This window comes from Panthera tigris, chromosome B3 (assembly GCF_018350195.1).
Source record: "Panthera tigris isolate Pti1 chromosome B3, P.tigris_Pti1_mat1.1, whole genome shotgun sequence".
Lineage (NCBI taxonomy): Eukaryota > Metazoa > Chordata > Mammalia > Carnivora > Felidae > Panthera > Panthera tigris.
This window is the reverse complement of record NC_056665.1, coordinates 70605507-70633250: the sequence shown is the minus strand read 5'-3', so window position 1 is coordinate 70633250 and position 27744 is coordinate 70605507. Positions and strand designations below refer to the sequence as shown.

At 37.9% G+C, this 27744-nt stretch overlaps 1 protein-coding gene across 5 annotated transcripts in view; it reads left to right on the top strand.

Moving 5' to 3' along the window:
- LOC102953916 (olfactory receptor 4K2-like) overlaps nucleotides 1-26823 on the top strand; it is a 163152-nt gene extending 136329 nt beyond the window's left edge. For 3 of the 5 annotated variants that reach the window (XM_042989298.1, XM_042989299.1, XM_042989300.1), the window contains 2 exons: nucleotides 11494-11657; nucleotides 25206-26823. In XM_042989298.1, the coding sequence (XP_042845232.1) occupies nucleotides 25223-26182 (960 nt within the window). In that variant the 5' untranslated portion in view covers nucleotides 11494-11657; nucleotides 25206-25222 and the 3' untranslated portion in view covers nucleotides 26183-26823. The remainder of the gene's footprint in view (nucleotides 1-11493; nucleotides 11658-25205) is intronic. The other 2 variants (XM_007091417.3, XM_042989301.1) reach the window with 1 other exon arrangement.
- The last annotated feature ends 921 nt before the right edge of the window (nucleotides 26824-27744 follow it).

The window sequence follows — 27744 nt, the reverse complement described above, 5'->3', positions numbered from 1 at the left end:
TTTCCTTCCATAGGTTAGGGAAGTTTTCAGCTATTATTTCTTCAAATGTGTTTTCTGCTCCATTTTCTTTCTTTTTTCCTTTTGGGGCAGCTATAATGCAAATGTTCATTTCCTTGATATTTTCTAGGAGATCTTTATTTTTAAGCTGTCCTTATTTTTAAAAATTCTCTTCCACTGTTCACCTTGAGTGGTTTCCATTACCCTGTCTTTGAGATCACTGATCTGTACTCCTAAACCCAATAATCTATTGTTTATTCCCTCTAGTGTTATTTTCTATTTTAGTTATTATATTCTTCAACTGTGATTGGTTCCTTTCTATATTTGTCTTTTTGTTGAACATCTCAGAGTTCTTCCACTCTTTTCTGCAGTCTGGTGAGCATCTTTAAGATAATTACTTTAAATTCTTTTTAGGCATATTGTTTATATGCTTGTCATTTAGTTATTTTTCTGAGTTTTTTTTTTCTTTTGGAGCATACTTCTCTGTCTCTCCATTTTGCTTGACTTTCTATGTTTCTATGGATTAGGTAGAACTGCTAAATCTTTTACTCTTGAAGGAATGGTCTTATGTGTGATTGTAACCTGTGCAGATTGTGGGTGCTAGGTGACTTCTGCTGGCTGGCAGGAGCTGTGGCTGGCATGGGGTGGGGGCTGTGGAGCACTCCATGCTGGGTAGGCCCTACTGGGATGTCCAGAATTGAAGTGGAATTGTGTTGGAGTTATCCTGAGACTCTCCAGGGAGTGGGTGCCCTGGGTGGATAGCTGAAGTGGAAGGAGGTGAAAACCGAGGAGTACCAGGACTTTCTATGCAGTGTGAGCCCTGGGAAGACAGTTAAAGCTAAAGTAGGCATGAGTTGGTGTTAACAGTACCTGGGCTCTCCATGCAGCAGGTGCCCTGTCAGAAAAACTAAAACTAAAGTGTCTGGGGGAGGGGTCCTGGTGTTATAAGTACAGAGGACACCCTGGCAGGATGGCTGAAGCTGAGGTGAGTGCAAGCTAGGGAGTCCTAGGGCTCTATGTGCAGAAGGCACCCTGCCAGGATAGCTGAAGTTAAAGTGGTTGTAAGTTGGGGTGTTCTGCTCTGTGCTCTCTGGTGGGCAGCTAGAGCTATGGCAGTGTGCAGGCTGAGAGGTTCTGGGGCTCTCCATGCAGACAGCACTATGGAAGGACAGTTGAAGCTGAAGTGGGTACAAGCCTAGAGACCCCAGGGCTCTGTCTGCAGAGGGTGCCCTGGCAGGACTACTAAGCTGAAGCACACATGAGTTTCTATGGTCCCTTGCCTCTTCACATAGAAGATATCCTTCCAGGGTAGCTGATAATGAAGTGGTGCAAGCTGGGATGTTCTGCTGCTGTATGCACATAGGGCACCTTGGCAGGATAGCTGAAGGGAGTGTAAACTAAGGTGTTCCAGGACTCTCTGCACAAAGGTGCCCCAGGAGGGTGGCTGGAGCCAAGGTGGGGTGCAGGCTAGGGATCCTGCAGCACTCTGCACAGGAAGCATCCTGGCAGGACAGTTAAAGCTGCAATGGGTATGGGCCAGTTTATCCCCTTGGCTCTCCATTCAAAGTGTACCCTGACAGGACAGTTCAAGATGACATGGATAAGAGCCAGGGTGTCCCAGAGTCCCCAGTGCAGGGGGTGCCTTGGTGGGGTTACTGGAGTCAAGGCTGGAATTATCAGCTGGGAAGTCCGGGAGCATTCTGCACTGAGGAAGCCCTAGCAAGCTGGCTGAAGCTGAAGTGGTGCAGGCATGGAGTATTCTAGGGTGCTTTGCCTCTGTGTCACCTTGGTGCAAACGCTGCAGCTATAGTGAGTGCTGACTAGGGGTGTCCCAGTGTGTCACAACCTGTAGCCACCTTGGTGGCACAGTTACCAAGCACCGGGTCCCCCAGCCCATACCAGCCCTAAGGCAGCAGGTTGTTTAGGGCACCTAGACCCTGCTTCAGTTCAGGTTATTTAGGGAGAGGGGGAGTATAAACCATGGTTCTCACCAGCCCCTCTGACTTACAGAAAGTTCCAACAGTCTCCTCTGCTGCTTGGTAGAGTTCTAGGGCTGGGTCTTTTATATGCTAGTTGCTTTGAACTGTACTTCTATTTTGTGGCCCTGAGTGTAAAGGGCTGGGGTGGGCTAGGGGACCTGGGGCTCACTGAGGCAGCAGTGAGATCCTGCACCAGTCTCCATTTTTGAGATGGAGGTGGAGTGTCAACCGGTTGGCATTCACCAACTCAGATCCTCCAACCCAGAGAGAGTTCCAGTGGCTCCTCTGGCCACTTGGTAGAGCCCCAGGGTTGGATCTTTTATATACTAGTTGTTCTTTTAAACCATGCTTTTTTTTCTATGCCCCAAAGCAGATGAATCTGTTCACAGTCCCTCAGTTCTTCAGGAGAAACTGCTGTATAAATAAATGTAAATTTGGTGTGTTTATGGAGGAAGTGAGTTCAAGGTCTTCCTACATGGCCATCTTGGACCAGAAGCCCAAAGTTGGTTATTTTCATGTGAAAAGGTCATGGAAACATTTCACTTTTTCCCAGAACTTCATGATTACTCCTGGCAGTTTTTTATGACTCCTAGATGTTTGTTGATCTCATCCCTAGTTGATTTCACACTAAGTATAATAATTCTTTGGTGGACCAGTTATGAATCTATTGCAGACAGCAGAAACTATTCTAGTTATTTTAAACACAGTATGATTTAATACAGAGGATTACATGTTTACAAAATAGTTGGAAGGTCTAGAACAGACAATAAGTTGGGCATCCAGAGATGTCTCCCAGAACAACACAGAAGGCCTAGGCTGTCAAGAGGGCTGGCTGTTCTTGCTACAATCTTTGCCCTCTGTTATCTGAAAAATACCACCACATTAACCATAAGACTTGAGCCAAGAGAATGATCCAGAGCACTGTGTACCTATCAGATCTCCTCTAGCAAAATAGAAGCTTCTTCTACTACTGCCTCTCTGCCCCATTAAACTTACACTGTAACCAAAAATGTAAAGTCTAGGACTTTTTTGTATTTAAAAACTAATCAAAAGTTAAAATACTCATAAATATAAATCGTATCCATGGTAAAAATATTCAGGCTATTAAAAAACGTTCTCATTTCTCAAATATCTCTTCCAGCTCCACTCCCATCATGTTGCTTACTATTTCACTAAAACAAGAAGAGAACTGCTCAAGCCCATACCACTACATCTACCCATATACCTGCATCTGGGACCATGTTCCCTTTCATCTCTCTTGAAACTGGGTCACTTGGTACTGCTTCTACAAAAGTCAACTCCCTGATCTATGCATCAGAATCCATCCTCTCTGCTACTAAAGGCAATTATTCTGGTCATTATTTTTTCTCTCTTTTGCACCATTAACTTTTTCTTCCCAATTGGATTCTTTTTCTAGGTACATAATCACATTTCTTTCATATTAAATAAAACTTCACTCCCTTTTCCCCTCTACATATTATCTCATTTCCCCCTTCTTTTTTACAGCAAAGCTCCTCAAACATTGTTTAGATTTAAAAATTAGTAGACTTTTCCTGTGTGATTTTAGGTTTACGGAGAAGTTGAGCAGGAAATAGAGTTCTCATACACCTTCTGCCCACCACTATACATACATATGCTCCCCTATTAATATTTTTTAATGTTTATTCATTTGAGAGAGAGAGGGAGACAGAATCTGAAGCAGGCTCTGTCAGTGCAGAGCCTGTGAGATATGACCTGAGCCAAAGTTGATTTCTTGACTGAGCCACCCAGGCGCCCCCCCCCATTAATATTTTGCATTAGTGTAGTGCCTCTAAGTGGCCTTTGACATAGTGCATCACTGCCTTATCAAAAGTCTTCACTTTCATAGTCTCGCCTCCACTTAGCCAGCTGTTCCTCATTCTTCTTTGGGAGTTTCTCCTTAGCTACCAAGCTTCCTTGGTTTTGAATTCCATCTAAGAAATATTGATAACTTCTCTTTATATCTTTCTCATAAACTCTCAGCTCCTCTACCCAGCAGCCTTATGCCACTGCCACAGCTCTACTTTCGTGTTTTAATATCACCTCACACATAACATTCCAGACTGACCCCTAATCTTCCTTCATCACAACCTCCCTATGAGTGATTATGACTCACTTCATAATTTCTTTCAGAACTTCCCACAAATGTCACCTTCCATGTGAAACCTTCCTGACTACCATATTGAAATTTGCAATCCATTTCCACAATACTCTGTATCCCCCTTCTGTGCACTACTTTTTTTCATAGCACTTATTATTTTTTAACATGACCTATGTCCCATATACTTATTTTATTCTTTCTTCATGATGCTATATAACATCCATGAAAGCAAAGATTTGTTACTATTGTAACAAAGAAGGTGCCTGTAAATATTTTTTAAATAAATGAATTAAAGAATGTGAAAGTTAAATACTCAGAAATACCTAATATTAAAATTTTGTCAGTTTACATATATAAATAAGTTACTATTTTGTTAAAATTGGGTCATATTATATTCTGAGTTTAAAACTTGTTCTTTTCTCTTAATATTACAGTTATATTTCAAAGAAGTACATACAGATCACAATACTCTTTAAATAACAATGTATTATTAATCATTTTTGATATTTAATCTCTGCCTTTATAAGTTTAGATTTTTGCTATTTTAAGCTAAGTTCATATAAAAATGTTTTAGTGGCATTTGGGTGACTCAGTCGATTGTGTCTGACTTCGGCTTAAGTCATGATCCCACAGTTTGAGTTCGAGCCCCGCATCAGGCTCTGTGCTAACAGCTCAGGGCCTGCTTCTGATTCTGTCTCCCACTCTTTCTGCCCCTCGCCCACTCACACTCTCTCTCTCTCTCTTAAAAATAAACATTAAAAAAAATTTTTTTAATTGCTTTAAATACAGCTTTTCAGAATTATTTAATTATTTTCTGGGAATAAATTTTTAGAAGCACAATTATTAGATCACAAGGTATAAACACTGATATATACATAGAAATTCTATCAATTTAATTTTCCACCAAAATATATGAAATTATCTGCCCTCATTATTTCTAACACCAGTATTTGTTCTCTTTTAAAGATCTGCATTTAGAAAAGATCAAAGTATTATATCTAGTAGAGGTTTCTATTTTAACGATTGCAAACAGTGTTTATATTTTTTCATGTATTCAATTTTCACGTGAATTGCTCACTTTTAAAAATAGTTGTGCTCGAGGGGGGAGGAAGATGGTGGCGTAGGAGGACGCTGGGCTCACCGTGCGTCCAGCTGATCACTTAGATTCCACCTACACCTGCCTAAATAACCCAGAAAACCGCCAGAGGATTAGCAGAATGGAGTCTCTGGAGCCAAGCGCAGACGAGAGGCCCACGGAAGAGGGTAGGAAGGGTGGAGAGGCAGTGCACGCTACACGGACTGGAGGGAGGGAGCCAGGGAGGAGGGGCTGCCCACCGGCCAGAGACCCGGAGTCTGGCAGGCAAATGCGGAGGGGCCAGACAGACTGTGTTCAGACAGCAAGCGCGACTTAGAGTCTGGGAGGTCATAAGTTAACAGCTCTGCTCAGAAAGCAGGAAGGCTGGAGGACAAAGGGAGGGAGAGCTGTTGAGCCCCCAGAGGACAGAGCTCAGCTTGGCGGGGAACAAAGGCACTCACCAGTGCCATCTCCCCCACCCATCCCCCAGCCAAAATCCCAAAGGGAACCAGTTCCTGCCAGGGAACTTGCTCACTCCGTGCAAACACCCAACTCTGTGCTTCTGCGGAGCCAAACCTCCAGCAGCGGATCTGACTCCCTCCTGCTGCCCCTCCCCTCCTGAAGTGGATCACCTAAGGAGAAGCGAGCTAAGCCTGCCCCTTCTTCTCCCGGTGCACCTTGCCTACCCACCCCAGCTAATACGCCAGATCCCCAGCACCACAAGCCTGGCAGTGTGCAAGTAGCCCAGAGGGACCACGCCACCCCACAGTGAATCCCGCCCCTAGGAGAGCAGAAGAGAAGGCACACATCAGTCTGACTGTGGCCCCAGCGGTGGGCTGGGGGGCAGACATCAGGACTGACTGCGGCCCTGCCCACCAACTCCAGTTATACACCACAGCACGGGGGAAGTGCCCTGCAGGTCCTCACCACTCCAGGGACTATCCAAAATGACCAAACGGAAGAATTCCCCTCAGGAGAATCTCCAGGAAATAACAACAGCTAATGAACTGATCAAAAAGGATTTAAATAATATAACAGAAAGTGAATTTAGAATAATAGTCATAAAATTAATCACTGGGCTTGAAAACAGTATAGAGGACAACAGAAAATCTCTTGCTACAGAGATCAAGGGACTAAGGAACAGTCACGAGGAGCTGAAAAACGCTTTAAACGAAATGCAAAACAAAATGGAAACGACGACGGCTCGGCTTGAAGAGGCAGAGGAGAGAATAGGTGAACTAGAAGATAAAGTTATGGAAAAAGAGGAAGCTGAGAGAAAGAGAGATAAAAAAATCCAGGAGTATGAGGGGAAAATTAGAGAACTAAGTGATACACTAAAAAGAAATAATATACGCATAATAGGTATCCCAGAGGAGGAAGAGAGAGGGAAAGGTGCTGAAGGGGTACTTGAAGAAATTATAGCTGAGAACTTCCCTGATCTGTGGAAGGAAAAGGCATTGAAATCCAAGAGGCACAGAGAACTCCCTTCAGACGTAACTTGAATCGATCTTCTGCACGACATATCATAGTGAAACTGGCAAAATACAAGGATAAAGAGAAAATTCTGAAAGCAGCAAGGGATAAACGTGGCCTCACATATAAAGGGAGACCTATAAGACTCGTGACTGATCTCTCCTTTGAAACTTGGCAGGCCAGAAAGGCTTGGCACGATATCTACAGTGTGCTAAACAGAAAAAATATGCAGCCGAGAATCCTTTATCCAGCAAGTCTGTCATTTAGAATAGAAGGAGAGATAAAGGTCTTCCCAAACAAACAAAAACTGAAGGAATTTGTCACCACGAAACCAGCCCTACAAGAGATCCTAAGGGGGATCCTGTGAGACAAAGTACCAGAGACATCGCTACAAGCATAAAACATACATCACAATGACTCTAAACCCGTATCTTTCTATAATAACACTGAATGTAAATGGATTAAATGCGCCAACCAAAAGACATAGGGTATCAGAATGGATAAAAAAACAAGACCCATCTATTTGCTGTCTACAAGAGACTCATGTTAGATCTGAGGACACCTTCAGATTGAGAGTAAGGGGATGGAGAACTATTTATCATGCTACTGGAAGCCAAAAGAAAGCTGGAGTAGCCATACTTATATCAGACAAACTAGACTTTAAAATAAAGGCTGTAACAAGAGATGAAGAAGGGCATTATATAATAATTACAGGGTCTATCCATCAGGAAGAGCTAACAATTATAAATGTCTATGCGCCGAATACCAGAGCCCCCAAATATATAAAACAATTACTCATAAACATAAGCAACCTTATTGATAAGAATGTGGTCATTGCAGGGGACTTTAACACTCCACTTACAGAAATGGATAGATCTAGACACACGGTCAATAAAGAAACAAGGGCCCTGAATGATACATTGGATCAGATGGACTTGACAGATATATTTAGAACTCTGCATCCCAAAGCAACAGAATATACTTTCTTCTCGACTGCACATGGAACATTCTCCAAGATAGATCATATACTGGGCCACAAAACAGCCCTTCATAAGTTTACAAGAATTGAAATTATACCATGCATACTTTCAGACCACAATGCTATGAAGCTTGAAATCAACCACAGGAAAAAGTCTGGAAAACCTCCAAAAGCATGGAGGTTAAGGAACACCCTACTAACGAATGAGTGGGTCAACCAGGCAATTATGGATGGAAAAAATGTATGGAAACAAACGAAAATGAAAATACAACAATCCAGACGCTTTGGGATGCAGCGAAGGCAGTCCTGAGAGGAAAATACATTGCAATCCAGGCCTATCTCAAGAAACAAGAAAAATCCCAAATACAAAATCTAACAGCACACCTAAAGGAAATAGAAGCAGAACAGCAAAGGCAGCCTAAACCCAGCAGAAGAAGAGAAATAATAAAGATCAGAGCAGAAATAAACAATATAGAATCTAAAAAAACGGTAGAGCAGATCAACGAAACCAAGAGTTGGTTTTTTGAAAAAATAAACAACATTGACAAACCTCTAGCCAGGCTTCTCAAAAAGAAAAGGGAGATGACCCAAATAGATAAAATCATGAATGAAAATGGAATTCTTACAACCAATCCCTCAGAGATACAAACAATTATCAGGGAATACTATGAAAAATTATATGCCAACAAATTGGACAACCTGGAAGAAATGGACAAATTCCTAAACACCCACACTCTTCCAAAACTCAATCAGGAGGAAATAGCTTGAACAGACCCATAACCAGCGAAGAAATTGAATCGGTTATCAAAAATCTCCCAACAAAGAAGAGTCCAGGACCAGATGGCTTCCCAGGGGAGTTCTACCAGACGTTTAAAGCAGAGATAATACCTATCCTTCTCAAGCTATTCCAAGAAATAGAAAGGGAAGGAAAGCTTCCAGACTCATTCTATGAAGCCAGTGTTACTTTGGTTCCTAAACCAGACAGAGACCCAGTAAAAAAAAGAGAACTACAGGCCAATATCCCTGATGAATATGGATGCAAAAATTCTCAATAAGATACTAGCAAATCGAATTCAACGGCATATAAAAAGAATTATTCACCATGATCAAGTGGGATTCATTCCTGGGATGCAGGGCTGGTTCAACATTCGCAAATCAATCAACGTGATACATCACATTAATAAAAAAAAAAAAGAGAAGAACCATATGATCCTGTCAATCGATGCAGAAAAGGCCATTGACAAAATCCAGCACCCTTTCTTAATAAAAACCCTTGAGAAAGTCGGGATAGAAGGAACATACTTAAAGATCATAAAAGCCATTTATGAAAAGCCCACAGCTAACATCATCCTCAATGGGGAAAAACAGAGCTTTTCCCCTGAGATCAGGAACCAGACAGGGATGCCCACTCTCACCGCTGTTGTTTAATACAGTCTTGGAAGTTCTAGCATCAGCAATCAGACAACAAAAGGAAATCAAAGGCATCAAAATTGGCAAAGATGAAGTCAAGCTTTCGCTTTTTGCAGATGACATGATATTATACATGGAAAGTCCGATAGACTCCACCAAAAGTCTGCTAGAACTGATACATGAATTCAGCAAAGTTGCAGGATACAAAATCAATGTACAGAAATCAGTTGCATTCTTATACACTAACAATGAAGCAACAGAAAGACAAAGAAACTGATCCCATTCACAATTGCACCAAGAAGCATAAAATACCTAGGAATAAATCTAACCAAAGATGTAAAAGATCTATATGCTGAAAACTATAGAAAGCTTATGAAGGTAATTGAAGAAGATATAAAGAAATGGAAAGACATTCCCTGCTCATGGATTGGAAGAATAAATATTGTCAAAATGTCAATACTACCCAAAGCTATCTACACATTCAATGCAATCCCAATCAAAATTGCACCAGCATTCTTCTCAAAACTAGAACAAGCAATCCTAAAATTCATATGGAACCACAAAAGGCCCCGAATAGCCAAAGTAATTTTGAAGAAGAAGACCAAAGCAGGAGGCATCACAATCCCAGACTTTAGCCTCTACTACAAAGCTGTCATCATCAAGACAGCATGGTATTGGCACAAAAACACATAGACCAATGGAATAGAATAGAAACCCCAGAACTAGACCCACAAACGTATGGCCAACTCATCTTTGACAAAGCAGGAAAGAACATCCAATGGAAACAAGACAGTCTCTTTAACAAATGGTGCTGGGAGAACTGGACAGCAACATGCGGAAGGTTGAAACTAGACCACTTTCTCACACCATTCACAAAAATAAACTCAAAATGGATAAAGGACCTGAATGGGAGACTGGAAACCATCAAAACCCTAGAGGAGAAAGCAGGAAAAGACCTCTCTGACCTCAGCCGTAGCAATCTCTTACTCAACACATCCCCAAAGGCAAGGGAATTAAAAGCAAAAATGAATTACTGGGACCTCATGAAGATAAAAAGCTTCTGCACAGCAAAGGAAACAACCAACAAAACTAAAAGGCAACCAACAGAATGGGAAAAGATATTTGAAAGTGACATATCGGACAAAGGGCTAGTATCCAAAATTTATAAAGAGCTCACCAAACTCCACACCCGAAAACCAAATAACCCAGTGAAGAAATGGGCAGAAAACATAAATAGACACTTCTCTAAAGAAGACATCCGGATGGCCAACAGGCACATGAAAAGATGCTCAACGTCGCTCCTTATCAGGGAAATACAAATCAAAACCACACTCAGATATCACCTCACGCCCATCAGAGTGGCCAAAATGAACAAATCAGGAGACTATAGATGCTGGAGAGGATGTGGAGAAACAGGAACCCTCTTGCACTGTTGGTGAGAATGCAAATTGGTGCAGCCGCTCTGGAAAGCAGTGTGGAGGTTCCTCAGAAAATTTAAAATAGACCTACCCTATGACCCAGCAATAGCACTGCTAGGAATTTATCCAAGAGATATAGGAGTGCTGATGCATAGCGGCACTTGTACCCCAATGTTTATAGCAGCACTCTCAACAATAGCCAAATTATGGAAAGAGCCTAAATGTCCATCAACTGATGAATGGATAAAGAAATTGTGGTTTATATACACAATGGAATACTACGTGGCAATGAGAAAGAATGAAATATGGCCTTTTGTAGCAACGTGGGTGGAACTGGAGAGTGTGATGCTAAGTGAAATAAGCCATACAGAGAAAGACAGATACCATATGGTTTCACTCTTATGTGGATCCTGAGAAACTTAACAGAAACCCATGGGGGAGGGGAAGAAAAAAAAAAGAGGTTAGAGTGGAAGAGAGCCAAAGCATAAGAGACTGTTAAAAACTGAGAATAAACTGAGGGTTGATGGGAGGTGGGAGGGAGGGGAGGGTGGGTGATGGGTATTGAGGAGGGCACCTTTTGGGATGAGCACTGGGTGCTGTATGGAAACCAATTTGACAATAAATTTCATATATTGGAAAAAAAAAAAAGAGACTGATGTCTAAGGGGTGCCTGACTGGCTCAGTGACTAGATCATGTGAATCTTGATCTTGGGGTTGTAAGTTTGAGCCCCATGTTGGGTGTAGAGATTACTTAAAACTAAAATCTTAGGGGCACCTGGACGGCTCTGTCTGTTAAATGTCCAACTCTTGATCTCAGCTCAGGTTTTGATCCGTGGTCATGAATTCAAGCTCTGTGTTGGGCTCTGCACTGGGTGTGGAGCCTACTTAAAAAAATGGTTTTAAATACATTTATTTAAAAAATAATAATAGAATAAAATTGTACAAAAGAAAAAAAAATAAAAATAGTTGTGCTCATTTTATCCATACAATTTGTAACACTATTGCCATATGAAGTGAATAAACGCTGTCATTTATATTTAAAGCTTTTAACCAGTTCTCAAAACCAGGATTTCTGGTTCTGATTGAGATGGAGAGGCAGGAATTGAATTTACCCTCCTGCTTAGAGCAACAGAAAAAAAAAAATCTACAAAACAGATTTCGAGACACTGAACATCAGGCAACAAATGGTAAAACCAAAAACCAAAAGGTAAGTTCTGTGGTTTCCTAACTTATTTTCCTGACAGAATTTCTGGGGAACAATGAAGGACAGGAAACTTGGAGAAGTCTGCAGACTCTGTGTTAAGAGGGACTTGAGTTTCTAGGGGGAGAACTCAACATGTACAATTTGCAGGACAAAATGCCAGAGAGGACTCTTCTGTTCTGTTCTTTCTTTTTTAATTTTTTTAAAGTTTCCTTATTTTTGAGAGAGAGGGAGACACAGAATCTGAAGCAGGCTCCAGGCTCTGAGCTGTCAGCACAGAGCCCTATGCAGGGCTCCAACCCCAGAGAACTGTGAGATTATGACCTAGGCCAAAGTCGGATGCTTAACCCAGCTGAGCCACCCAGGCGCCCCGACTGTTCTTTTCTAATATGAGCATTTAATGGCATACATTTTTCTCTAAGCACTGATTTAGATGCATCCTATAAATTTTGATCAGTCATGTTTTCATTTTCATTCATTTAAAAATATTTCCTCATTTCTATTGTGATTTCTTCTTCAACTTATTTTGAAATACACTGTATTCAAAATACACAAAATGTATTTTGAAATACATTTCTAAATGTTTGGGATATTTCAGACTGCTTTCTCTTACTGATTTCCAAATCAATTAATTGCATTGTAATTAAAACACATATTTTGCATTTCAAATCTTTTGGATTTATTAAGGCCTTAATATTTCCTAACACTTTAAAAGAAGCTGTTTGGTGCAGTTGCTAGATGTCTCAATTAAAACAAGCTGGTTGATAATGTTGTTCAAGTCTTTTATATACTAATTTTCTGTTTACTCAATCATTTACTGAGATAGGGGCATTGAAATCTAAAACATGTAAGTAGTTTTTCTAGTTCTCCTTTTAATTCTACCACTTTTGCTTTGTGTATTTCAAATATCTATTACTAGATGCATACATATTCAGGATTGTTATTTTCTCTTCAGTTATTGACCTCTTTGTCATTTATTCCCTTCTTTCATAATATTACTTGTACTGAAGTCTACTTTGTTGATTTTAATATAGTCATTTCAGACTTTTAATTCATATTTGTATGATTTTTTTTATTAGATGTTTAACTCATCTTTAATATTTGAAATGGGTTTCTTGTAACACCATCTTTTTTATCAATTCTGAAAAGTCTAATTGGAGTATTTAGGCCTGCTCTGTCTAATAAGGTAACTACTAGCCCCATGAAACTATTTAGCACTGAAATTCTGGCTAGTCTGACTTGAGGTGTGCTATATATACATATCAGATTTCAAAGACTTAGTATGAAAAAGTATATAAAAAAGATTGCATCTACTACATATTGAAGTAATATTTAGATATATTTGGTTGAATAAAATATTTTTAAACTAATTTCATCAGTTTACTTTTTAAGATGTGGATATTAATTTTTAAAAATATTTAGGGCTTGTAGTTTCCAGTACATGGTTACTCCATAATACATGGTTTATTTCATTTATACTTAATGTACTCATCAGTATTGTTTTTAAATCTATCATCTTGTGCTTTTTTTTCTATTTGTATCATTTGTTCTTATTTTTTCTCTCTTTAAGTAGCTATATTGTTTTTTTCTTTTCTCCAGGTTGTTCTAGGATTTACATTGTTAAGTATGCATTCTTATTAAGAATATGCATTCTTAATTTCTATATTACAAATTAATATAACTTTATTATAATCTTAGAATAGTATATTTCCATTTCTGCCTTCCTGTTCCCTTGTGTTACTGTTTTCATACATTTTATTGCTATATGTATTATGGAACCTACAGCACATTGTTACTATTTTTGCTTTAAAGAGTTTAAAAATGAGAAAAATCTTACATATTTACTCATATATATATTTAATATTTTATTATTCCCTTTTGTATATTCAGATTCACATCTGATATCATTTCCCTTCTACATGAAAACTTGCCTTTAGCTTTCATTGAGTACAGGTCTACTTATAATGCATTATATTTCAGCATTTCAGTTTTTGAAAACTCTTATTTTTTTGTATGACTTTCTTGATAGGAATAGAATTCTGGGCTGACAGAGTCCTGCTACCTCCACCTTCTTTTCATATTTCAAATATCCCACTCCCATTGCCTTTTTATTTGTGCATACTTTTGGAATTTATTAGAAGAATGACTACTAAATCTGTAGTCATGCATCTTTGTTTCTCCCTATGTATCATGTATTATTTTTTCTCTGGCTGCTTTACAATTTTTCATTTTTATCATTGATTTTCAGCAATTACATTATTTTATGCATACATATAAAATAGTGATTTTCCATATTTTTTTTTGTTTGGATCTACGTGAGAATAGCTTTTATCAAATTTGCAAAATCCCTAAGCCATTACTTTTTCAATTATTTTTCTTTTGTTTTCTTTGTTTAATGTTTATTTTTGAGAGAGAGACAGAGTGTGAGCTGGGGACGGACAGAGAGGGAAACACAGGATCTAAAGCAGGCTCCAGGCTCTGAGCTATCAGCACAAAGCCTGACGTGGGGTTTAAAGACAGCCTCCCCGGTGCCCCAAGATATTATTTCCAGTTATTTGCCTCTAGACAAACTTTGGAATTATTTTGTTAATTAAAAAAAAATCTTATTTACTTGTTGCTGGAGGTCAGGAAAATGGTGGAGTAGGAGAATCCTTCATCCTATGAACCCACTGAGATAACAGCTACATCTGTACAACTAACTTTGAGAACAGTATGAAGACTGGCAGAACAGATCTTCTACAGTTAATCATATAGTAAAGAGGCCACATTAAAAAGAGTAGGAGGGGCAGAGATGTGGTTGGGAACCAAACCTCTTTAAGAAACTAATCACCCATGGGAAGGATCCCACCATCATGGAGAAGAAAGAGGATTAGACCACTCTCCAGGTACCCCAAGCATGGGGGACTCACACTAACTCCAAGTATTTTAAAAATCAGTGGGCTTATTAGCTCTATAACCTCTAGGAGTGCTGGAGGGCAATAAGAAACTGAGTTACTGTAACATATAACCATATAGCCAGCATAACAACCAAATGAAAACACAACATATATGCAGTAGTTTGAAAAGTGCCTGGGTATATGAAGGAGATGTACTTACTAATCCAGGAAAGGCAGGGAGTTTTAGAAGACTTCTCCAAAAATAAAAGTGCTGATGGGCACCATTTCTCTTCCCCTCCTCCAGCCTAGATAGGCCAGCACTGTGAGAACCAGCATGAACACTCTTCACCTATCTTGCTACCATGTTCCTCACCCCTGCATTCCCAGGCAGACCTGCCCCACTTACAGAGGTCCTTGTAAAGCAGCTCCTGCTGACACACCCTGCAGGCAGCCCCAGCAGGGACTGGTGTCACCCCAAAGTGATTCCTGTCCTGAGGAGTGGGGAAGATAACCACACACAGCAGAGTGCCACAGTTCTGGCAGACAAGTAACTGGTCTGAATGCCAGCTCCACTAACAAACAAAAATCTCTCAGTGGGAAGCCCAGGGAGAGTACCCTGCAGCTCACTGTGCAAGTAACTGTGACAGACTGACAGAATGAGTGCAGACAGCTAGCCTGACTGCTGACACTGCCCAGCTATAAGCCCATGGAGGCCTCAGACTTCTCAACAGCACATGACCAAACCCTGCCCTATGCACCCACAGCAGCCAAAGTGGGCCACTGCAGCCAACTGATCTGAAGGAAACATGGCTCAGCCAGAACACTAGGATGCATGGACGCATAGAAGACACCCCTGGAGAGCCTGATTCTGATGACCAGAGAGTATGTGCTTTACAAGGCACCACATGACTTTTTCTTCAAAAGGGCACTACAGTCAAGATCAGGAGACATAGCTGACTTTCCTAATACATAGAAACAGACAGAGTTAGACAAAATAAGGAGACAGGATTATGTCTCAAATGAAAGAACAGAACAAAATCACAACAAAACTTAAATGGAGATAAGGAATATGCTTGATAAAGACAAAGTGATGGTTATAAAGATACTGGACTTAAAAAAGAGTGGAGAATCTCAGTAAGACCTTCAAAAAAGAGATCACAAATGCAAAAAAGAACCAGTCTGAGATGAAGAACACAATAACAGAAATTAAAAACACACTAGAGGGAATCAATAGCACATTAGAAGAGGCAGAAGAAAGGACCAGCAATCTGGAAGCCAGGGTAATGGAAAGCAGGCAAGCTAAAATGAAGAAAGAATAAAAAATGAAAATAGGTTAAGGAAACTCAGTGACATCATCAAGCATAATGTCATTCACATTATAAGGATTCCAGTAGAAGAGAGAGAGAAAGGGAAAGAAAACATATTGGAAGAAATAATAGCTGAAAACTTTCCTAATCTAGTGAAGGCAACAGATATCAGATGGAGGAGGAACAAAAGCCACCACCCAAATCAACCCAAGGAAGTCCACGTCAAGACATATAATAATTAAAATGGCAAGAAGTAATGATAAAGAATTTTTAAAGCAGCAAGGGCAAATAGTACATACAAGGGACATTCCATAAGGCTACCAACTGATTTTTCAGAGAAACTTTGCAGGCCAGAAGGGAGTGGTGATATATTCAAATGTGCTGAAAGGAAAAAACCTGCAGCCAAGAATACTCTATTCATCAAGGCTATCCTTCAGAAGAGAAGGAGAGATAAAGAGATTCCCAAAGAAAAGTTAAAGGAGTTCATCACTACTCAAGCAGCCTTACAAGAAATGTTAAGGAGAATTCTTTGAGTGGAAAGGAGGAAAGTCCATAATTGGCAGTTAAAAAATTATGAAAGGAAAAAATTTCACAGGTAAATGCAAACATATAATAAGGTAGTAGATTAACAAGAGACTCATTCCAGACCTAAAGACACAGATTGAAAGTAAGGGGATAGAAAAACATCATGCAAATGAAAGTGAAAAGAAAGCTGAGGTAGCAATACTTATAGTCAATAAAATAGACTTTAAAGCAAAGACTGTAGGGAAAGATAAAGGAAACATTCCAACAAGAGGATAGAACAATTGCAAATATCTATGCATCCCAAAAGGAAGCATCTAAATACATAAAGCAACTATTAACAGGGAAAAAGGGAGAAATTGATCATAATACAATAATAGTAGGGGACTTTAACACCCCAGTTGCATCAATGGGATAGTTCATTCAGACAGAAAATCAACAAGGAAACAGATCTATGCAGTCTTGTGTCATTCAAAGCCAAACAGTATGTGTGTACACACACACACACACACACACACACACACACACACACACACACACACATTGTTCCATCGCCAAACAGCAGAATACACATTCTTTAAAGCGCACATGGAATATTCTCCTAGATAGAACACATGTTAGGACACAAAACAAATCTTAATACATTAAAAAAGACTGCAATAATAAAATACATCTTTTCTGACCACAATGGTATAAAATTAGAAATCAGTTACAGGAAAAAAATCTGGAAACAAAGCAAATAAATGGAAGCTAAATAATGTACTTCTAAATAATGGTTGGGTTACCCAAGAAATCAAAGAGGAAATAAAAAATACACAGAGACAAATCAAAATGAAAACACAACCATTGTGTGGTGATGTAGGAAAAGCTGTTCTAAAAGAAGTTTACAGCAGTATAGGCCTATCTTAAGAAACAAGAAAAATCTCAACCTAACCTTACACCTAAAGGATCTAGAAAAAGAAGAGCAAACAAAGCCAAAAGCCAGTAGAAGGAAGGAAATAATAATGATTAAAGCAGAAATAAGTGAAATAGTGTCAACAACAACAAAAAAAACCAAAACAATAGAAAAAAATGAATGAAACTGGGAGCTAATTCTTTGAAAACGTAAACCAAACTGATAAACCTTTAGCCAGACTCATCAATAAAAAAGAGAGAGGACTCAAATAAATGAAATCAGAAATGAAGGAAGGACACCATTAAAAAAGGGTTATAAGAGAATATTATGAAAAATCATATGCCAACATATTAGAAAATGTAGAAGGAATGGACATAATCCTAGAAATGTATAACCTTCCAAAACTGAATGAGGAAACAGAAAATCTGAACAGAAAAATTACTAGCAACAAAATTGAATCAGTAATCAAAAAACTCTTCAGATACAAAAGTACAGTACCAGATGGCTTCACAGATGAATTCTAGCACACATTTATTATTTTTTTAACGTTTATTTATTTTTGAGACAGAGACAGAGCATGAACAGGGGAGGGTCAGAGAGAGGGAGACACAGAATCTGAAACAGGCTCCAGGCTCTGAGCTGTCAGCACAGAGCCCGACGCGGGGCTCGAACTCACGGACCGTGAGATCATGACCTGAGCTGAAGTTGGCTGCTTAACGGAATGAGCCACCCAGGAGCCCCTCTAGCACACATTTAAAGAAGAGTTAATGCCCACTGTCCTGAAACTATTCCAAAAAAAAATAGAAGAGGAAGGAAACCTTCCAAATTCATTCTAGGAGGCCAGCATTTTCCTGATACCAAAACCAAAGACGGTACAAAACAAAACAAAACCCTACTAGCCAGTGTCTCTGCTGAACATAGATTCAGAAATCCTGAAGAAAATAATAGCAAACTAAACCAACAATATATCAAAAAATTATTCACCAGGATCAAGTGGAATTTATACCCAGAATCCAAGTGTGGTTGAACATTTACAAATCATTGTGACACACTGCATTAACAAGGGAAAGGATAAAAATCATATATGATCATTTCAATAGACACAGGAAAAAAACATCTGACAAAGTGCAACATCCATTCATGATAAAAACCCTCAACAAAGCGGGTTTAGAGGGAATATATCTCAATAAAGGCCCAAAGGAAAAAGTTATAGCTATCCCATCATACTCAATGGTGAAAACTGAGAGCTTTTCCTCTAAGATCAGGAGCAAGACAAGAATGTCTACTCTCACCACTTTTATTCAACTTATCTTGGAAGTCCTCAAAATAGCAATCAGATAAGAAAAAAAGGTATCCAAATTGGTAAAGAAGAAGTAAAACAGTCCATATTTGCAGATGACATGGTATTATACTTAGAAAACCCTAAAAACTCTACTAAAAAAGTACTAAAACAAAAATTGAGTAAATTTGCAGAAAGAAAAGTTACAGAAATCTGTTAAATTTCTATACACTAATAATGAAGTAGCAGACAGAGACTTTAAGAAAACAATCCCATTTATATAAACTTAACCAGGGAAGTGAAAGACCTGTACTCCAAAACTATAAAACACTGATGAAAGAAACTGAAGACACAAACAAATGGAAAAATATTCCATGCTCATGGGTTGGAAGAGTTAATATTAAAATGTCCATGTTCCCCAAAGCATTCTTACATATTCATTGCAGTCCCTATCAAAATACCAATAGCAGTTTTCACCAGAACTAGAACAAATAACACTAAAATTTGTGTGGAACCACAAAAGACCTTGAATAGCCAAAGTAGTCTTAAAGAGTTACAAAGCTGGAGGTATTACAACCCCGGATTTAAAGATATACTCCAGGGGCACCTGGGTGGCTCAGTTGATTAAGTGTCTGACTCTGGGTTTTGGCTCAAGTCATGCGTGATCTCATGGTTTCATGGGTTTGAGCCCCACATTGGGCTCTGAGCTGGCGGTGCGGAGCCTGCTTAGGATTCCTTCTTTCTCCCTTTCTCTCTGTCCCTCCCTTGCTCACACTGTCTTTCTCTCAAAATAAATAAATAAACTTTAGAAAAAAGATCTACTATGAAGTAGTAGTAATCAAAGTAGTATGGTACTTGATAGGCAGGAAGCTTGGCATGTGCAACAGGAGGATGGACCTTAGACATCCTGACAGAGAGACCCAACCAAGGGACACGCTGGGACCACTCCATCCCACTCATTTAGCAGTCAGCTTGCAGTTACAACATCCTAGCAGAAGAAGAGTTAAATTTGTGCTTGTTGCATTTGTGCAGAAAGCAGCTGCCTGTCCTTATTTGACCTCTATCTCTAGAATAGAAATAATGTGGTTTCCTACCCTGTGCAGGGATTTCAAATGGATCTTGGTAAAAGACATGCATGGTTGGCTAATTATTATATAATCCAGGCCTGTCACTCAAATGTTGCTACTCTAGGACCCACCCCAAAGAGAAAAAACTGATATAAGCTCATATCCCAGAGTTTCTGGGGCCTTTGTCTCTCTTGACTGGCCTGTTCCTCCCTTGGTGTATAATTTAGTAAAACTTCTCTGCTTTACTTTCATTTTCCTGTCCTGTTATTCTTCACAGTGGCAGCAAAAAGAACCAAGGCTTCTTTCCTTTTTTATCTCTCAGTAACAGTATTGGCACAAAAATAGACACATAGATCAATGGAAGAAAATAGAGAGCACAAAAATAAACCCACACTTATATGGTCAGTTTATCTATGGCAAAGGAGGAAAGAATACACCATGGGGAAAAGAAAGTCTCTTCAACAAATGGTCCTGGGAAAACGGGACAGCTACATGCAAAAGTGAACCTGGAACATTTTCTTACACCATACACAAAAATAAACTCAAAATGGATTAAAGACCTAAATGTGAGACCTGAAACTATAAAACTCTAGAAGAAACCATAAGTAGTAATTTATTTGATCTTCCATTAAAACATGTTTCTAGATAGGTCTCCTGAGATAAGTGAAAGAAAAGCAAAAATAAACCATTGGGACTACATCAAATAAAAAGCTTTTGGACAGCAAAACAAACTATGAAAAAAGATAAAGCAACCTACTGAGTAGGAGAAGATATTTTCAGTCATATATATGATAAGAGGCTAATATTCAGAATACAAAAATGATTTATACAACTTAACACCAAAAAAACCCAAACAACCTGATTAAACAATGGGCAGAGAACCTGATTAGACATTTTCCCAAAGATATACAGATGGTCAACAGACACATGAAAAGACGTGCAACACCTCTAAAACATCAGGGAAATGCAAATCAAAACCATAATGAGATATCAGCTCACATTGGTCAGGATGGCTAAAATCAAAAACACAAGAAACAAGTGTTGGCTAGGATGTGGAGAAAAAGGAACCCTCATGAACTATTGGTGGGAATGTAACTGGTGTGGCCACTGTGGAAATCACTATGGAGGTTCCTCAAAAAGTTAAAAATAGAAACACCATATGATCTGGTAATTTCATTACTGGGTACTTACCTGCCCCAAAACACAAAAATTTGAAAGATATGTATCCTTATGTTTATTGCAGCATTATTTACAATAAGCAAAATATGGAAGCAGCCCAAGTGTCCATCAACTGATGAATGGTAACAGAAGACACACACACACACACACAATATTATTCAGCCATAAAAATTGAAGTCTTGCCATTTGCAATGACGTGGATGGAGCTGGAGAGTATTATGCTAAGTGAAATCAGTCAAAGTAAGAATACCATATAATTGCACTCAGTGTGGAATTTAAGAAATAAAGAAACAGAAAAAGACAAAAAAACCCCAGACTCTTAAACACAGAGAACTGGTAGTTTCCAAAGGGGAGGGGTGGGGACGAGTGAAATAAAGGGGATTAAGAGGTATAAATTTATAGTACAAAATAAATTAAGTCACAGAGAAAAAAGTACAGCATAGGGAATATGGTTATTAATATGCTTAATGTGGTACATTGTTTGGTGGCTACACTTACCATGATGGGCACTGAGTAACATAATCGTACACCTGAAAATATAACACTGTATGTTAACTGTACTTCAATAAAAAAAATTTACTTTAGTGATACTGTAAGTGATACTGTATTTTGCCTTCCAATAACACAGCATGTACCTTAATTTGCTTTTTTCCTTTTGTAGAGTATTATAGCTTGTCACATAGATCCAACACCTGATTAAGATTATTCTTATTTACTCTATGTATTCTATTGCTTATCTGAAAAGGCTTTTTTTTTTTTTTACTATATATTTTATTAGGTTAGTGTTGGTTTATAAGAAAGCTCATGGTTTTATTTGCTTACTTTGTAAGCAAAATTATCTGGTTTTGCTTTCTAAAATAATTATACTTTATAAATTCTCTTAAATTAAAATTGGTTTTGATTTCTTTTGGTATGCAGTGCTATGAATTTTAAGACAATGAATTTTAAGACATGTATAGATTCATGTAACCACCACTGTGACCAAGATACAGAACAGTTGCATAATGCCCCTAAACTCTTTCATACTCTTTCTGACTTATCTTTTATTTCTATTATCTTTCTGTTAATTTTCTTAACCTTTCCAGGTTAACTCTGGTAATGTCTGGTAATGTTTACCTTTTGTTTTCAAGTGGGCAAATATTGATTGGGGTGCCTGGGTGGCTCAGTTGGTTAAGTGTCCGACTCTTGGTTTCAGCTCAGGTCATGATCTCATGGTTCATGAATTCGAGCCCTGCATCAGGTTCCTTGTTAACAGCACGGGTCTTGCCTGGGATTCTCTCACTTGCTGTCTCTTAAAATAAATAAAAATTTTAAAAAAAGTTTAAAAATTGGGCAAATATTTAAAATTTAGTGAATTTTTTCAACTGCTCTTATGTTAGTTGGCTTTTTAAAAAATTTCCTTTACAGAAATTGTAAAAATATTCAAAACAAAGTTGTTTATTATTTCAAAGTCTGTAAGAAATGTGGTCATCTAGGGAAGATTTCCTTGGACTCTACTGCTAGCCTTCTGGGGAATGTAGGATAGGTAGTATAGCTATGAGGAGTTCAAATTACTGAGGCATTTGAGGAGAAAGTTGTGTTTGAAGAGCAATCCACACATGAATGATTCAAGTAAATATGGCAACATCCTCAGTTATTGTTTCAGGTTGAGAATCTACATCTGGTATTTTCCTGAATTATGTGTGACGGACATTCCAAAAAATAATGTTATTTAGAATCACCTCCACTAGTTATTCTCTATTTTATTCACTACTTTCTCTATGCTAGGTATTGTGCTAAATGCTTTACATTTGTGTAATTTAATTCATACACTATTTTTCTAGGGTACTTGCAAAGTACCTGTCTTAACTTCTTGTTATTACTTTGGGTTTTCCAACTTCTCCTTCCCCAGATTTCACCTATTGGTGGTGGCAGATATCATTATACCTACTAGCCTGTAATAATTTTTAGTGTCCTGTCAAAAACTTTAATGCAGATTATACCCTTATATGATTCTTCCAGTAAGCAATCTATATATCTATATATATATATATATTTTTTTTTTGTGACAAAGTATCTTAGCCTAAAAGAGTAATTTTCCAACATTGAGACACTGAACACTGTGGCTTAAAGGTGGGACTATTTCTATGTTCAAAGGAGCAATTTTTTGCTACTAAAATGCTCCTTGATGTTGCTCAAAGGTGTCCTTCTCCCAGTCCAGTCCCAATTATGCTCTTTCTCTAATGAAGACTGCTTCATCATGGGTGTATCCTCACTTTAAATAGCAAAGACACACTCCACAATTCTTGTAACTTTGGGAAAAGTCAATTCAACATTTTAATAACTCCCACTGCAAGTAGACAGGAGTGTCTAATCCCTCATCTCCTGAATGTCGCTGCTTTCTAGAGGTTTTTATACCAGGAATGGGAAAAACCTATATCCATACTCCAGGCTTTTGATGCTTACTAAGAATCATGGTGATTTCAGTAGGCTTGTGACTCTCAGACTACATGGTGTTTTTGATTCCTGATGTATAACTGGTAGGTTAAAATCTGGAAATAATATTAAGGATCTTGGGAAGCGGTTGTGTTTTGTGTTCTTCAGGTGGCAAAAACAATTCATTTAATAATTCTATAGAGCAAATACAATGGAGTAGCAAAGAAAAAAAATAAGATGTAAAGATAGATGGTTCCACTAAATAGGAATTAAATGTGAATTCTGTAGATGAAAGGAGAAAAAATTCTGACAACTGTTTATTCAGTTACAATGAATATACAATATATTCATCCTATATACATATACATATACATATATACATATATATAGATTAGGCATAATAGTTTCTGAGTTTCCATTACTAATTACATTATCAAGTTAGGAAAACAGAAGAAATACTCAAATGTGTGAGGCTGAGTATTTTCAGTGCATTTAATATATCAAGGTACTCATAATTTTCATTTAAAATGAAGTAATTTAACTTCAAAAAGATGAAACAATTTTTGTAAGAACACGTCTTTTCCTAAATCCCTGCACTGAAACTAGGTTTGAATATTTATACTGTAATTATTATTATTAATGAACTAAAACAAGCTGATTATTTCAGAACAGTATTCTTAACTATGAATTTTGAAACCTAGAGAATTCTTAAATGTTGCCCAGGAAATATGATAGGTGCTTTATACAGACTATCTAATTTAATCTCTCGATCAAGATCAAGGTAAGATCAAGGCCACACAGCAGGGTAAGGACACTTTAACCCTTTGAATTACTTTGCCACAGTCCAGTTTTAATATTTCTGGACTATTGTTCTCTGATAAATTTTACAGATATTTATCAATATTGAAAGAACAATTTGAGTATTTGCAAATGGTTTATGAAACCTAATTTTTTGTCATGGAAAAACAGGAGATTATTTAAATTAAAAAAAACATCACAGAAGGTATTTGCAGAACTTGAAATGTGCTGCAAATTACAAACTCAATTTTGAAGAATGAGTCTGAGTCCTTAATGTGTCTTTCCCACCCTCCCCCAAGTGGCTCCTGTGTCACCTTGAGATACCACCATCTAAGTGGATTTTTAAATTTGTTTTGTTTTGAGCATTATGGTACTCAAGGATGTCCAACACTTATCTTGTGTATCTCCTTGTCCAGTTGTAGAATATATTTTTTTCTAGTCTAAAAAAATAGTTTTGTTGGAGTAGCATGAGAAGGAGGGATATTCTCTCTCTTTCAAATGTTTCTATGGGATCATAAAATAAAATTGAGAAAAACTCATCGGTACACCTTTTGGTTATCAATAGTTTAATGGGGTCAAGAAAGTAACTTATTATTTATATGTTTAAGTATTAAGAATAGTACTTATCAATAGTGAGAAAACAATTTGAAAATTTGCAAGTAAAGTAAGGGTGGAACTGGATTTTTTCTGTAGCTGAGAAAACAGAAGGTCACTAGTTATTACCCTGATAGGAGACACTAAATGGGTCTTCTGAAATTATTATGTTAAACTGTTAAATCCAGTGCTCAACAATAATGGATTTGACATCATCATATTTTTATTGTTATTGTTTAACAGAAAGCTTGGAGATTTCAACCATCATTTAATTTTTTATATACCTGAATAATAAGTAGAGCACACTTAGTGTAATTCTTCCTCTATAAATATGGATTATATAACTACTTAGTATCCAGAATATTAGTGTGTGGTTATGTGATGAATATAACCCAAAATGTGCTGATGTTGGTCAAAATCAAGAAGTTGTCCATTTGAAGTGATATCTGATAGCAATTGTTAAATTTGTGCCAAAAGGAAAAATCTTTACTGAGATAGTTGTTAGTTGGCTTTTAGGTAATCAGTTTTCTTGTGAATTATTGATACCATAATTCCTTCATGTGTAATTGTAGAAGTGTCACATTTTCTAGCTCTGTAATTTTGTCCTATTTTGTCATTCCAGAGCAGAGTCTGCAGATCATGGAGGGATTCAACCATTCTGGAGTATCTGAATTTGTATTACTTGGACTTACTGATTCTCCTGAGCTCCAGATTTTTTTCTTTGTGATGTTTTCTGTTTTCTATTTACTAACTATGTCGGGCAACTGCTTGATTTTGCTCACAGTCCTATGCACCCCACACCTTCACTCCCCCATGTATTTCCTCCTCAGCAACCTGTCTCTCATTGACATGTGCTTGTCCTCCTTTGCCACTCCAAAGATGATCATGGACTTCTTTGCTGAGCATAAGACCATCTCCTTTGAGGGCTGCATTTCTCAGATCTTCTTTTTGCACCTTTTCACTGGGACTGAGATTGTGCTGCTGATCTCCATGTCTTTTGACAGGTACATTGCCATATGCAAACCTCTCCATTATTCAACAATTATGAGCCAAAGAGTGTGTGTTGGGCTTGTGGTAACTTCTTGGACAGTGGGCTTCCTGCATACCTTGAGCCAGTTAGCTTTTACTCTCTATTTACCCTTCTGTGGTCCCAATGTTGTAGACAGTTTCTTCTGTGACCTTCCTTTGGTCATCCAGCTGGCTTGTGTAGATATCTATGTTCTTGGAATCTTCATGATCTCAACTAGTGGTGTGATTGCTCTTGTAAGTTTTCTGCTTTTGCTCACCTCCTACGTCATTGTTCTTGTCACTATCAAGGACCACTCCTCCACAGGATCATCTAAGGTTTTTTCTACCTGCACTGCACATTTCCTAGTTGTGTTAATGTTCTTTGGGCCCTGCATCTTCATCTATGTGTGGCCTTTCACCAACTTCCTGGTGGACAAAGTTCTGTCTGTTTTCTATACCATCTTTACTCCCTTTCTGAATCCACTTATCTATACTCTGAGAAACCAGGAAATGAAGACGGCTGTGAAGAAGAAACTAAGTAACCAATACCTAAATCTTGGGAAAACTTCTCCAAGATATCCAGTGCAATGAATCTCCTGAGATTTATATCATCAGTTTATTTTTATAGCAATATTTAGTATCTTCATTTCAAGTCTTTTAGTTTAAATTCACAAAAAGAAGAAGCCAGGGTTGAGAGATGTGAAATAATCTTGTCTAAAAATTACTGAGATGTTTGTGAGCCTTTTGAGGTTACAGACACGTTTGAAAATCTGCTGAAATCTATAGGTTATTTTCACAGAAAACTGCACATATAATCAAAACATAAATTCAGGGCTTCATATACCCATGAATCCTATCAACATACCTCAGCAACTTAGAGAAGCCTGAGATAAAATACTGTTCTCTTGTCTTCTACCCCAGAACATTCCTACTCAGTTGCACAGCCTTGTGGTACTTTGATGGTGTCCACTTGCAGAACTTTCTTTAAAAGTGTTTATTTTTCATTAGAAATATTTTTATGGGAAAATTCAAATGGTGAAGAGATTCTTCTGAGTCAACTTTGAACAAAAGAGAACAGTTTGGAGGATCTGAGATTTAACAATCTGGTTTCTTAAGAGGTGTATAGATCATTACCACACTTGATAATTGATATAGCAAATAATTATTTAAACAGCCATTTGTGAAGTTTAAACCATAGAAAGTAAACAACTAAAATATGATTCTCTCCTAAAACCTGGCTGAATGTCAGAGATATGATGCATTCATTTACTCTCGACTAAATGCTTGAAAAATTAACTACTAAATTCATGACAAGTTTGTCATTTCCAAAGTAAAACATTACAAAACTTTATTAGTCTTAGTATGAGTTTTGTCTCTCATTCTCAACATAACGTAGCCTAGAGGAAGAAAAGATGAAACTAATTTAAAAAAATACATAGAACAATTCTTCCTAATCTGGCTTATTAGTGATTGTGTTAAACATACTTTTTATTCCAAGACATTTTTTGAAAATCAGCTAGCCAAACCATTTCCCTAACAGTGGAAGAACCTAAGATACAGAAAATTCTTAGAGCTGGTTCAAGACTGAATTACTGTAATGGTTAAAAGTCATTGCTCTAAATATACCTAGATCCCAGATTTAATTTTGGATCTGTCATTTCCTAGTTGTGTTATCCTGGGAGTTTCACTTCATCTCTCTACCCTGTTTAATCTCTAATATGAAGATGATAAAAATTGTTGTGACCATTTTATGGAAAGTGGACACAACAGACTCCAAAAATGTCATTTTCTTTTCCCTTCCCAACTACACAGACTCTTACCCAAAATTCATTTTATTTTTAAGTAGTATACCTTTAAAGAATAACCACATTCAGGTGAAACCAGTAGCTCACAAAATTTGACATTCTAGTTTTAGGACGTCTCTTTGCAGCTTCTTAAGACATATGGCAGAAAAACAAATAGAACACTTTCCAGTTTTCCATTGTTAACATGGAGGGTGGTTGTAGAAATTAGAATGCCAGATACTTTGTGTTTTTTATGAATAACAATGTACTGATAGGCTGCATCTCTTTGAATTGACCGAAGTTTACGAAAATAATTTAGGAAATGATCTGTTATGATGACATTCATGGTATTAATAGTTTCTTACATTT